Raw genomic sequence first — 12,343 nt, 5'->3', positions numbered from 1 at the left:
TTAGTGACCATCTGATGTCCATTCCGCAAAAGACGGAGTGTAAGGCAGACCTTCCAAGAAATCTCCAGTAGCACAGATAATATGCACTTCCTGATTATCCATATCATATGACAATGCCTTCTCCTTATTGTCAGTAAGGAAAATCAAATCACATTCTGGATGAATTGCAAACATCGAGTAGTACTGATCGTTTTTGCAACAATCCCTTCCAAACAGTTCAAAGCAGTTAACATTACACTTTAGGGTCCACTGTCCACTATCATAATTCTCAAGAACCCAAATAGAGAGTTGGCAACCATCTCGACCCTCTTCCCAAACATGCAGGCGTCCATGTGACTGCCCAATGGAAGCACGACCATAGTTGTTTGGCATGCCAGGCGGCATTTCAATTTCCCCCAAGCATTCCTTTTCATGTCCACTATGACTATTGTCGACGAAGATCGAGTAGGGACTAGGGAAATGCATAATGCCATTTAGGAAGGTGCTTTCTGAATCACTAACCCAATATGCACTGCTATCATTGTGCTGACTCTGCATGAAAGCCCACCCTCCAGTTTCCGATGAGTAGATCATGGCCGCGGACAGGCCATATTCATAATATGTGTCCAGGGGCACAAACACCACAAAGCGGGATGGGGTGGCCGGGTCAAAGCTCAAGAAGTATTTGCCTAGGCGGTAATCCGAAAGGTGGTCAGGCAATTCTATAGGAGGCAACACAGTCCACTCCTGAGTTGCAGGATTGCAGACAACATAATCAAACTCCTTAGCCTCAGGCCATTTGAAACATTGCCTGGGCCCTGGATTCGGGACAGAATTCCAACTGTGTTGGCTAGGATGGCGGGATCTCCAGCATTTGCAAAGGAGAAGGCTGGTGCTGCACTGTTGGATGCTGAAAAATTTATAGCTGCTGCGTAGGAACCGGAGATTGGGGTCGACGATGGGAGGATCTTTACCGGACAAATTCTGGAAATGCCAGCCGAAATTGAAGTAGAAGAAGCCAGACAAGGTCTTGGGCGACCTCTTGCGGACATCGGGATCGGAGCAGAGGGCGAGCCATTGTTTGGACACGCACTTGAAGTGGAAGAGCGAGACGTAGGGCACCCGCGACAGGATCTCGACGAGAACGTCCTCCGGGAAGACGCTCGCTGGGGTCTCCTCCTCCTCCCCCTGCTGCTCATGGTGTCAAAGTTGCGCCGCACAGTTTTTGGGACTGCCCTCCTCGCTGTTAACCACCACTCCTCCGTGCTCCTGAAACGATCATCCGGAGCTTCATTGCCATGCAATGCAGAGAAGTTTGGATGCAGCATAATCCAGTAGCAGACTAGCAGTAAGCACTGAAGTGTTTGGCGATCTGCAGCGAGGACTGGGCATACGCCAGAAATGGGATGGTACAAGTCACACCACCATGGACACAGCTCAATCGAAACAAGAATTGCAAACACTCTAGAGATGCATGAGTTGAAGTGACGAGCTACAAACTTGAAGGTACCTTAGTACTAACTACTAGCATATTACAATAGGCTTGTAAAGTTGCACTGTTTCATAAAGGAAACTAAGCTTTCTTTACACCCTCTGTAAGTTTGTATATGCTGTAACGTACATGGAAAAGCCAATCCAGATGGATTTGCATAAGAACAAGGCAAGGTCAATTTTTGGCATTGGTGGATTGCAAATTGCATGCTTCCAGGAAATTAAACATTCCAAACATAGAATATACTAATCTCACATTTGCTCCATACAAGGAGCTAAACGAGTGACATCAATAATTATTACATGAAATCAAATACATCAAGTGACAAGGTTCATATTTATAACTAAACATTCTCACCGGAGGGTCGGTTACAAATTCTTCATGGCTAACCAACAATGCTCAAAGAACCAGAAGAACATGCACCCATAAGTGCATTTAAGACTTGTCCAACACACATCTTCAACTAGAATATTTGGCATATACCCAACAATTGATGTTTACTAAGACACTGGAACTATGTGGATTAATTAATCAATGGCTTCATAGATGCTCTACATTTTATGTTAATGTTGTTTGCAAGGTATAGAAATAGAGAGTTTTTACGGTGCATCGTACTACCTATGAAACCGAGTAGTATTGAATCATCTCAACCGTTGATTAGCGGGGTAGTTTTGTCTTTTTTTTCTTAATTAGTAAAATTCCACGCGGTGTCGGTGACCATCCTCCTGAGGCCTAGTCGTTGCCATCGCCGGTCATCAACGCGCATGTCCAACAATCGATCAGAAGAGCTAGCCTCCGTGCCATTAAGTTGGAGATCCAAGTCACCGGCCAGGCATCGAATCAACCAGCAGGCCGCGGAGCCGCCGCTGTAGCGTCCTGAGTAGTGGCGCCGTCGTCGCAGTTGTGCCTGCTTCGCTTGCGTGCAGCGGCCGCAGGCGCCGCTTAATCACCGAAAAAACAATCAGCTAATCATCGACATACTAGTGCCTGCTTCGCTTGTGTGCAGCGGCCGCAGCCGCCGCTTGATCGCGGGAAAACAATCAGCTAATCATCGACGTACTAGTGCCTCATGACACTGATCAATCAACTTTTGTGCATGGTTATTTCCTTGGCAAAAATACCGTCTGGCAAGGATCCGCCGGAAAGTATTGAGACGGACCGGTTCCTGCAGTCCCGTGGGAGCAGGATAACCCGAGAAGAAAACACACGGATTTCTCAATGCGTGTAGAGTTTTGGTATTTACTTTGTAAGTCTTCCAATTTTACCCCTTAAACAAAATATACTACTCATTCTTTCTAGTAGTATCAGTAGATCTAGTCCATTAAATGACTTGAAATGGACGGCTCATATTATTTTGATGTACCGTAAAAGGTCTCTAGAAATAAAATTAGGAACTCTTGAGGAAGCTGAGCACCCATCCCAGATGCGAAACACATACACTCGTGGGGGTATATGAAATTCAAAACCCCCTTTAATTCACTACTCATGACAAAGGAGTGAAACTACAAACCTATAAATATCGTGGTAAACATTTATCATGCTTCACCTTTGATTACCTTTTGTAGATCGAACTAAAATACAAGTCGAGACAAATCTTTCTTAGAGATGCATCATGATCCATCTTGTAAATGACATCAATATAACTAATGTGGCCATCACTCATTGTGTAGGATACCCCAAACAACTTCTTTTTACGTGCAAGGCTTATCTCTGTCGATTTCATTAAGGAGTAAAAGAACAAGAAATTTATGTATGGAGATAAAACCAAAAGAAGGGCCAAAAACACACAAGCCGCCGATCACCTCATCCTGCAGTTTCTTTCGATCCATCCATCCATTCAAAGCACATACAGGAGGATTTCACAGAAAGGCCATTGCTCCGACTTAGGCCTTCAAAACCGCGCGGGGGCAATCTTCGAATCATTCAAAAAAAAAGGCATAGGCCTTCAAAGGGTTGTGAAATCAAATTCCACCTGGAATTGTCCCCTTGGAGGTCAATCCCCTCAAACACTTCGAGAGAATAGGCAGCCTCGTGCAGATCTGATCATTTATCTCAAAATCCATGTCGCGAAGCTTACAAGCTTGATCATGGGACCAACCTCGCACCGCTTGCGATCAAAGACGCCTTATGGAGGATGAGACAAGCAAAAAAAGAAGATTGTATTTAGGCTCCGTCTTTGCTTGGCAGATCTCGTTAGCCACGAAAGGTGCCACCGCACCCTCAGAATTGGAACCGGTAGGCGGAACTTGCCCGAATACTCCATCTGAACACTTAACTGCAAAGTTTGTTTAGGGATACTAGTATTGCTGTCACTGCATAAAAATGGAACCATCCTAAACAATAGTTACCACCTGCCGTTGTCCGGCATACACAAGGATAACCAGATCCAAGACTGTTCCAGTTTGACGAAAGATTGAACCAGTTTCTTTTTTACTTTACCGCAACTCTAGGAGCTGAACCGTCCCTAGGAGGGATGGCTCTCATCCTTCCAGTTTTGATCTGGAAAATCCAAATTCAACAGTCTAACCAGAATCGATGAACACAAACAAAATGGTCATGGGAGCATCTCAAACAAAACAAGAATTGGAAAGACAAGCATATGTTAACTATGACTCGATTGAACTACATTCTCCAGTGGGTGTGTAAAGCTGCAGACTGTTTGATACCATTAATGGAAAAATCATGCAAGTTTTATAAAAGGAAATTAAGCCTTCTTTATACCCTCTGCATACGCTGTAGCTTACATGGAAAAGCCAATCCAGAAGGAGATAACAAATAAATCTACCTGATGCATAAAATCAAGGCAAGATCAATAGTATTGTGGATAACAAATTGCATAATAAAGATTTGCTTGCAGGAAATTAAACATTTCAAGCATATATAATAATAATATATTGTTTGACATTTGCCCCATAGGAGCTAAAAGAGCAACATCCATAATTATTACATGGAAGCAAATAGATCAAATGACTAAGTTCATTCTTAGAACTAAACATTTCCATTGGAGGGTTGTTACAAATTCTTGATGACTAAAACATTGCTCAAAGCAAAAGAAGGGTATGCGCATGCATCTAGACACTAAAAGAAAAGAAAAAAAATACAAATTGAAGCGCATGTCTGATTTATCCATCGCACAACTTCAACTAGAAGATTCGGCATATACCTAATAGCTCATGTTTACTAAGACCCTAGTGCCATGCCAAGTATCTTAAGCATTCACTGACCATTTGATGTCCATTCCGCAAAACAGGGTATGTAAGGCAGTAGGCAGAGTGGCAGACCATTGAAGAAATCTTCAGAAGCGCAGATAACATGGACTTTCTGATTATCCATGTTGTATGATAATATCTTGTCATTTCCATCAGCAAGGAAAATCAAATTACATTCTGGATGAATTGCAAACATCGAGTAGTACTCATTGTTTTTGCAACAATCCCTTCCAAACAGTTTAAAACAGTTAATGGTACACTTTAGGGTCCACTGTCCACTGTCATAATTCTCAAGAACCCAAATAGAGAGTTGGCAACCCTCTTTATTCTCTTCCCAAACATGCAGGCGTCCCTGTGACTGCCCAATGGAAGCACGGCCATAGTTGTTTGGCATGCGAGGTGGCATTTCAATTTTCTTCCAAGCATTCGTTTTCATTTCCACTGTGACTATTGACGAAGATGAAGTGGGGAAATGCATAATGCCATTTAGGAAGGTGCTTTCTGAATCACTAACCAAATATGTAGTGCAATCAAGCTGACTCTGCATGGAAGTCCACCCTCCAGTTTCCGATGAGTAGATCATGGCTGCGGACAGGCCATATGCATAATATGTGTCCAGGGGCACAAACACCACAAAGCGGGACGGGGTGGCCGGGGCAAAGCTCAAGAAGTATTTGCCTAGGCTGAAACGCGAAAGGTCGTCAGGCAATTCTATAGGAGGCAACACAGTCCACTGCTGAGTAGCAGGATTGCAGACAACATAATCAAACTCCTTAGCCTCGGGCCATTTGAAACATTGCCCGGGCTCTGGATTCGGGACGAAATTCCAACTGCGTTGCCTAGGATGGCACGATTTCCAGCATTTGCAAAGGAGAAGGCTGGTGCTGCATTGCCTGATGCTGAAAAATTTATAGCTGCCGCGTAGGAAACAGAGATTGGAGTCGACGATGGGAGGACTTTCCCCGGACAAATTCTGGAAACGCCAACCGGCACTGAAGTAGAAGAAGCCAGACAAGGTCTGCGGCGACCTCTTGCGAATTTCGGGGGCAGAGCAGAGGGCGAGCCATTGTTTGGACACGCACTTGAAGTGGAAGAGCGAGACGTAGGGCACCCGCGACAGGATCTCGACGAGAACGTCCTCCGGGAAGAAGCTCGCCGGGGTCTCCTCCTCTCCCTGTTGCTCATCCTCCCGCCCCATCTTCTTGTTCTAAAGATGCGGTAAAGACATTTCATTTAGGTCACGGATCGATTTCACGGATCAAAGAACAGAAGACGCGAGGAACTCACCTGAGAGGCGACGGGAGTGACGGCGAGGTAAGGCAGCAACGGCGTCGGCGGCGAGCGGGATGCGGCCTCCTCGTCGCGGGACTCGTGGCCAGTCGCCGTTGGGAGGTCCTGCTCCCCGAATCTTAGTTCGCCCGTTCCTCCTCCTCCTCCTCCTCCTCCAGGAGGCATTGCGGCTCGGCTCGTCGAGCGTGGTCGCCGGCAGGCCGCACAAGTCGTCTGGTGAGGAGCTAGGGTTTGGCCAGGGGAACGGAGCAAAGGAGCGGCGGCGACGTTGGACTTGTGTCGTCACTGGTTGGTTGGGCTCGATTAAGAAAGAGCCGTGGACTTGCTTGGTTGGCCCAATTGAGCCCGTCATACATATGCAGACTTGTTTGGGCAGATGCTTATTATTATTCCCTAAAAAGAAGAGGTATTTTTTTTTTCTAATTACGAATCTCATGTCATGTTGTTGGCAAACTTGCATGATCAAAACGGCGTCATGAAACCCGCAAACTCTTTAATTCTTGAGCCGCTTTCGAGCGTAATATATTCTGATCATGCCGTCCCCTTGATACCAAACTAAAATTTTAATCTCTCTGAGGCCCTAAAAGTGAAATGAGTCAACCGATGGTGTGGTGTAATTGTACATGATACTAGCTAATTGCCCGTGCATTGCAACGGGGCAAGCACATTTTACTGGTTCCACATCGCTGTGTCCAACATAAATCTTACACCCATCGATTTTGGTAATGATTTGAGCATGAGTAGGAAAGACAAAAATAATAATTTTGTTGAGGTTTTGAAAAGATTTGATTTAATTTGAGATGTGTAGGGGATGACGAGATTTTATTTATTTAGTTGAGGTTTTGATAATATTTAATTTGATTCGGTTGAGTTAATGTAGTGCGTGGGGAGGAGGGGTCAAGGGAAGGAAGGGGAGTTGGACGTATGAATGCATCCCCAACTCCGCTTCAATAGTAGAGATTGTAGATGGTGGTGGTGGTGGTGGATGGAGGAGGGCAATCCACACCCATGAAAAAGAAGAGGGACGAAATCTACACTTACGAGGACCGATATGGCTCCAAAACTAAGTCGTGTTGCGCCATGCCATGCCATATTAGAACTAGTGTTGACCCATTAATTTTACTTGGTATTGGGGCGCACAAGTGAGAGGCCAAATTCGTCTGAACCGGAGAACTGAGGCCTGAGGGTGATCGGTTGTGTGTCGGTGGACGGCATGCGTTGGTAGATCATGGTTATAGGATTCTCAGATTATGTGCTATTGGAACTCTGCCTGGTAGCTCTGCCTTTCTGATCTTTCCAAGGTGCAGCAGGTTGAATTCGGCTGTGCGTATATGCAACTGAAGGAGCGAAATTTACGCAAAATTAGTTCTTTGCTTCAAGGAAAAAAGTTGACAATCTCCAGAGCATGTGCTAGTTATAAACTTATAATCATGAACTAGAAGCTGTCTTTTCTTTAAGCTCTAGTAGCAGTTTGATTCTCTCATCTGGATCATGTACTTCATGAAACCACTGACCATATGCAAAATATTCCCAGCTCGTAATTGCTCAGGTGCACTATATACATGCACCGCTAGTGCCAGACTCAATTGGTGGCATCAGTATTCAGTACTCCCTCCGTTCGGAATCAATCGTCCATAAAATGAATGTATCTAGATGTATTTTAGTTGTAGATACATTCATTTTTGTGACAAGTAATTCCGATTCATTTTTGTGACAAGTAATTCCGAACGGAGGGAGTAGCTGGCAATTTTGCTGATTTAGAGACATAGTGACCAAATTGACTATTTTGCAAAATAAGAGCTCATTGACAATTTTAGATACAAATCTCCCAACACCATTTCATTAGGAGACAATTTTAGATACAAATCTCCCAACACCATTTCATTAGGAGAACCGGCACATCAAAGATCAAAGCAACAACATACACGTTCTTCCAGTGAAGCGAATATCCTGCATTATTTACAGGTACAGCTGGACATATATGCCACCGTCTCACATCATTTAGTCGCAGCAGCTCAATTTGAATAATATGCGCAACACCTCAGCTCTGACTGATGTCAAGAAATATTAGTCTCCCAGTATCCCCTAAAATTCAGATGTATATATAGCCCACCCACGCTTTTGTTCTTAAGCTTCATTGGCGGGTAGAACGTAGAAGGTTTCCAGCCCCCATTCAGGAGGACGGAGCTTCATTGCCAGGCAATGCAAAGAAGTTCAGATGCAACATAATTCCAGTAGTAGGCTAGCAGTAAGCACTGAAGTGTTTGGCGGTCTGCAGCGAGGACTGGGCATGGGAGGGTACAATTCACACCACCATGGAGGCATGGATACAGCTCAATCGAAACAAGAATTGGAAACACAACATATGTAACTATGACTCGATTGAACTAAATTCTCCAGTGGGTGTGTAAAGCTGCAGACTGTTTGATACCATCAATGGAAAAACCATGCAAGCTTTATAAAGGAAATTAAGCCTTCTTTATACCCTCCGCATATGTTGTAGCTTACACGGAAGAGCCAATCCAGAAAGAGATAACAAATAAATCAACCTAGTGATTAAAAACAGGGCAAGATCAATATTTAGCAATGGTGGGTAGCAAATTGCATAATAAAGATTTGCTTGCAGGAAATTAAACATTTCAAGCATATATAATATATTGTTTCACATTTGCCCCATAGGGAAGCTGAAAGAGCGACATCTATAATTATTACATGGAAGCAAATAGATCAAATGACTAAGTTCATTCTTACAGCTAAACATTCCCATTGGAGGGTTGGTTACAAATTCTTCATGGCTACATCATTGCTCAAAGAAAAAGAAGGGTATGCACCTAGACACTAAAAGAAAAGAAAAAATACAAATTGAAGCGCATGTCTGATTTATCCATCACACAGCTTCAACTAGAAGATTCGGCATATACCCCACAGCTCATCTTTACTAAGACACTAGTGCCGTACCAGGTATGTTAAGCATTCACTGACCATTTGATGCCCATTCCGCAAAACAGGGTACGTAAGGCAGTAGGGGGAGTGGCAGACCTTTGAAGAAATCTTCAGAAGCGCAGATAACATGGACTTTCTGATTATCCATGTTGTATGATAATATCTTGTCATTTCCATCAGTAAAGAAAATCAAATTACATTCTGGATGAATTGCAAACATCGAGTAGTACTCATCATTTTTGCAACAATCCCTTCCAAGCAGTTCAAAACAGTTAATGGTACACTTTAGGGTCCACTGTCCACTGTCATAATTCTCAAGAACCCAAATAGAGAGTTGGCAACCATCTTGATCCTCTTCCCAAACATGCAGGCGTCCCTGTGACTGCCCAATGGAAGCACCGCCATAGTTGTTTGGCAAGCCAGGTGGCATTTTAATTCTCCTCCAAGCATTCCTTTCCATGTCCACTGTGACAATTGATGAAGATCGAGTAGGGAAATGCATAATGCCATTTAGGAGGGTGCTTTCTAAATCACCGACCTGATATGTACGGCCACCATTGCACTGACTCTGCATGGAAGTCCACCCTCCAGTTTCCGATGAGTAGATCATGGCCGCGGACAGGCCATATTCATAATATGTGTCCAGGGGCACAAAAACCACAAAGCGGGAAGGAGTGGCCGGGTCAAAACCCAGAAAGTATTTGCCTAGGCTGAAACGCGAAAGGCCATCAGGCAATTCTATAGGAGGCAACACAGTCCACTGATGAGTAGCAGGATTGCAGACAACATAATCGAACTCCTTAGCCTCAGGCCAGTTAAAACATTGCCCCGGCCCTGGATTCGGGACAAAATTCCAACCGTATTGCCTAGGACGGCGGGATGTCCAGCATTTGCAAAGGAGAAGGTTGGCGCTGCACTATTGGATGCTGAAATACTTATAGCTGCCGCGTAAGAAACGGAGATTGGGGTCGACGATGGGAGGATCTTTCCCAGACAAATTCTGGAAACGCCAACCGGCACTGAAGTAGAAGAAGCCAGACAAGGTCTGCGGCGACCTCTTGCGAATTTCGGGGGCAGAACAGAGGGCGAGCCATTGTTTGGACACGCACTTGAAGTGGAAGAGCGAGATGTAGGGCACCCGAGAAAGGATCTCGACGAGAACGTCCTCCGGGAAGCTCGCCGGGGGCTCCTCCTCCTCCCCCTGCTGCTCATCCTCCCGCCTCATCTTCTTGTTCTAAAGATGTGGTAAAGACATTTCATTTAGGTCACGGATCGATTTCACGGATCGAAGAATACAAGAGGCGAGGAACACACCTGAGAGGCGACCGGAGTGGCGGCGAGGTAAGGCCGCAACGGCGTCGGCGGCGAGCGGGATGCGGCCTCCTCGTCGCGGCACTCGTGGCCAGTCGCCGGCGGGTGGTCCTGCTCCCCGATTCTTTGTTCGCCCGTTCGTCCTCCTTCTCCTCCTCCTCCTGGAGGCATTGCGGCTCGGCTCGTTGAGCGTGGCCGCCGACAGGTCGTGAGGTGGAGCGAGGGTTTGGCAAGGGGAATGGAGCAGAGCGGCGGCGGCGGCGTTGGACTTGTGTCGTCGTCACTGGTTGGTTTTTACTTGGGCTCGATTGTGAGAAGAAAGAGCCGTGGACTTGCTTGGTCGGCCCAATTGAGCCCGTCATATGGAGACTTGTTTGGGCAGATGCTTACAAATCCCTAAAAAAAGAAGAGGTAAAAAAAAGATGCTATTTACGAATCTCATGTCATGTTGTTGGCAAACTCGCATGATCAAAATGGCGTCATGAAAACCGCAAACTCTTTAATTCTTGAGCCACCTTTGAGCGTAAAATATTCCGATCACGACGTCCCCTTGATACCAAACTAGTACAATTTTAATATCTCTGAGGTCCTACAAGTGAAATGAGTCAATCGATGATGTGGTGTAATTGTACATGATACTAGCTAATTGTCCGTGCATTGCAACGGGGCCTGCACATTCTACTGGTTCAACATCAATCGTGTCCGACATAAATCTTACACACATCATATTCTGGATTTTGATATGATTTGGTTTGAGTATGAGTAGGAAAGACAAAAATAATAATTTTATTGAGGTTTTGAAAAGATTTGATTTAATTTGGGTATGGGTAGGGAAAGATAATATTTTATTTATTTATTTAGTGGAGGTTTTGGTAATATTTAATTTGATTCGATTGAGTTAATGTAGAGCGTGGGGAGGAGGGGTCAATTGAAGGGGGAGTTGGACGTACGTACCAATGCATCCCCAACTCCGCTTTTAGTAGAGATTGTAGATGGTGGTGGTGGTGGTGGATGGAGGAAGGCAATTCACATCATGAAAAATAAGAGGGACGAAATCTACACTTACGGGGACCGATATGGCTACAAAACTAAGTCGTGTTGCGCCATGCCATGTGATAATAGAACTAGTGTCGACCCATTTGACTGTTATGGGGGATTAATTTTACCTGGTATTGGGGCACACAAGTGAGAGGCCAAATTCGGCCGAACCGGAGAGTTGAGGGTGATCGGTTGTGTGTCAGGAAAATGAGGAGGTGGACGGCATGCGTTGGTAGATGGTTATAGGATTCTCAGACTATGTGCTATTGGAACTCTGCCTGATAGCTCCGCCCTTCTGATCTTCCCAAGGTGCAGCAGGTTCAGTTTGGCCGTGCGTATATGCAACTGACGGAGCGAAATTTACGCAAATTAGTTCTTTGCTTTGCTTTAAGGAAAAAGTTGTCAATCTTCAGTGAATGTGCTAGTTATAAACTAGAAGCTGTCTTTTCTTTCAGCTCTAGTAGTAGTTTGGTTCTCTCATCTGGATCATGTACTTCGTGAAACCATTAACCATATGCAAAATCTTCCCGGCTCGTAGTTGCTCAGGTGCACTATATAAGAGCTCGTAGTTGCATATTTAGAGACATAGCGATCAAATTGACTATTTTGTGAGGTAAGAGATTGGTTATTTTACAAAATAAGAGCTCATCGACAGATTTACATACACGTCACACAACACCATTTCATAAAATTCAGATATATATATAGCCCACCCACGCTTTTGCACTTAAGCTTCATTGGCGGGAAGAAGGTTTCAGGGACCATTCAGGAGAACGGAGCTTCATGCCGGGTGATGCAAAGAAGTTCGGATGCAGCATAATTCCAGTAGCAGACTAGCAGTAAGCACTGTTCCAGCAAAGAAATGTTTGGCGATCTGCAGCGAGGACTGGGGATACGCCAGAAATGGGAAGATACAATTCACACCACCATGGATGCAGCTCAATCGAAACAAGAATTGCATACACACTAGAGGTGCATGAGTTAAAGTGACGAGCTACAAATTTGAAGCTACCTTAGTACGTAGCATATGACAGTAGGCTTGTAAAGCAGTAGACTGTTTGGTACCATCAATGGAGGACTA

General features: G+C 44.8%; 3 protein-coding genes across 3 annotated transcripts; all 3 read right to left on the bottom strand.

Moving 5' to 3' along the window:
* On the bottom strand, window positions 1-1,407 carry LOC109760930 (F-box protein At5g49610-like). The gene is made up of 2 exons (XM_020319724.1): window positions 1,402-1,407; window positions 1-1,170 (listed from the first exon to the last, which is right to left on the bottom strand). Exons 1-2 carry the CDS (start codon window positions 1,405-1,407, stop codon window positions 1-3), a joined length of 1,176 nt encoding a protein of 391 aa, XP_020175313.1.
* Window positions 1,408-4,317: 2,910 nt separating this feature from the next.
* Window positions 4,318-6,238, bottom strand: LOC109760932 (F-box protein At5g49610). The gene is made up of 2 exons (XM_020319725.3): window positions 5,968-6,238; window positions 4,318-5,887 (listed from the first exon to the last, which is right to left on the bottom strand). Exons 1-2 carry the CDS (start codon window positions 6,133-6,135, stop codon window positions 4,688-4,690), a joined length of 1,368 nt encoding a protein of 455 aa, XP_020175314.1. The 5' UTR covers window positions 6,136-6,238; the 3' UTR covers window positions 4,318-4,687.
* A 2,350-nt stretch (window positions 6,239-8,588) lies between these two features.
* On the bottom strand, window positions 8,589-10,530 carry LOC109760926 (uncharacterized). Its single transcript, XM_020319722.4, has 2 exons — window positions 10,228-10,530; window positions 8,589-10,147 (listed from the first exon to the last, which is right to left on the bottom strand). The coding sequence occupies exons 1-2, from the start codon at window positions 10,393-10,395 to the stop codon at window positions 9,830-9,832; spliced, it is 486 nt and encodes a 161-aa protein (XP_020175311.1). The 5' UTR covers window positions 10,396-10,530; the 3' UTR covers window positions 8,589-9,829.
* Between the last annotated feature and the right edge of the window lie 1,813 nt (window positions 10,531-12,343).

This window comes from Aegilops tauschii, chromosome 7 (genome assembly GCF_002575655.3).
Source record: "Aegilops tauschii subsp. strangulata cultivar AL8/78 chromosome 7, Aet v6.0, whole genome shotgun sequence".
Lineage (NCBI taxonomy): Eukaryota > Viridiplantae > Streptophyta > Magnoliopsida > Poales > Poaceae > Aegilops > Aegilops tauschii.
This window is presented reverse-complemented; position numbering and strand designations above follow the sequence as displayed.

Coding starts and splice junctions, on each gene's coding strand:
- LOC109760932 (XM_020319725.3), bottom strand. CDS start 6,135: ATGCCTCCTGGAGGAGGAGGAGGAGGAGGAGGAACGGGCGAACTAAGA. Junction 5,888..5,967: donor TCACTCCCGTCGCCTCTCAG/GTGAGTTCCTCG, acceptor CCGCATCTTTAG/AACAAGAAGATGGGGCGGGA.
- LOC109760926 (XM_020319722.4), bottom strand. CDS start 10,395: ATGCCTCCAGGAGGAGGAGGAGAAGGAGGACGAACGGGCGAACAAAGA. Junction 10,148..10,227: donor CCACTCCGGTCGCCTCTCAG/GTGTGTTCCTCG, acceptor CCACATCTTTAG/AACAAGAAGATGAGGCGGGA.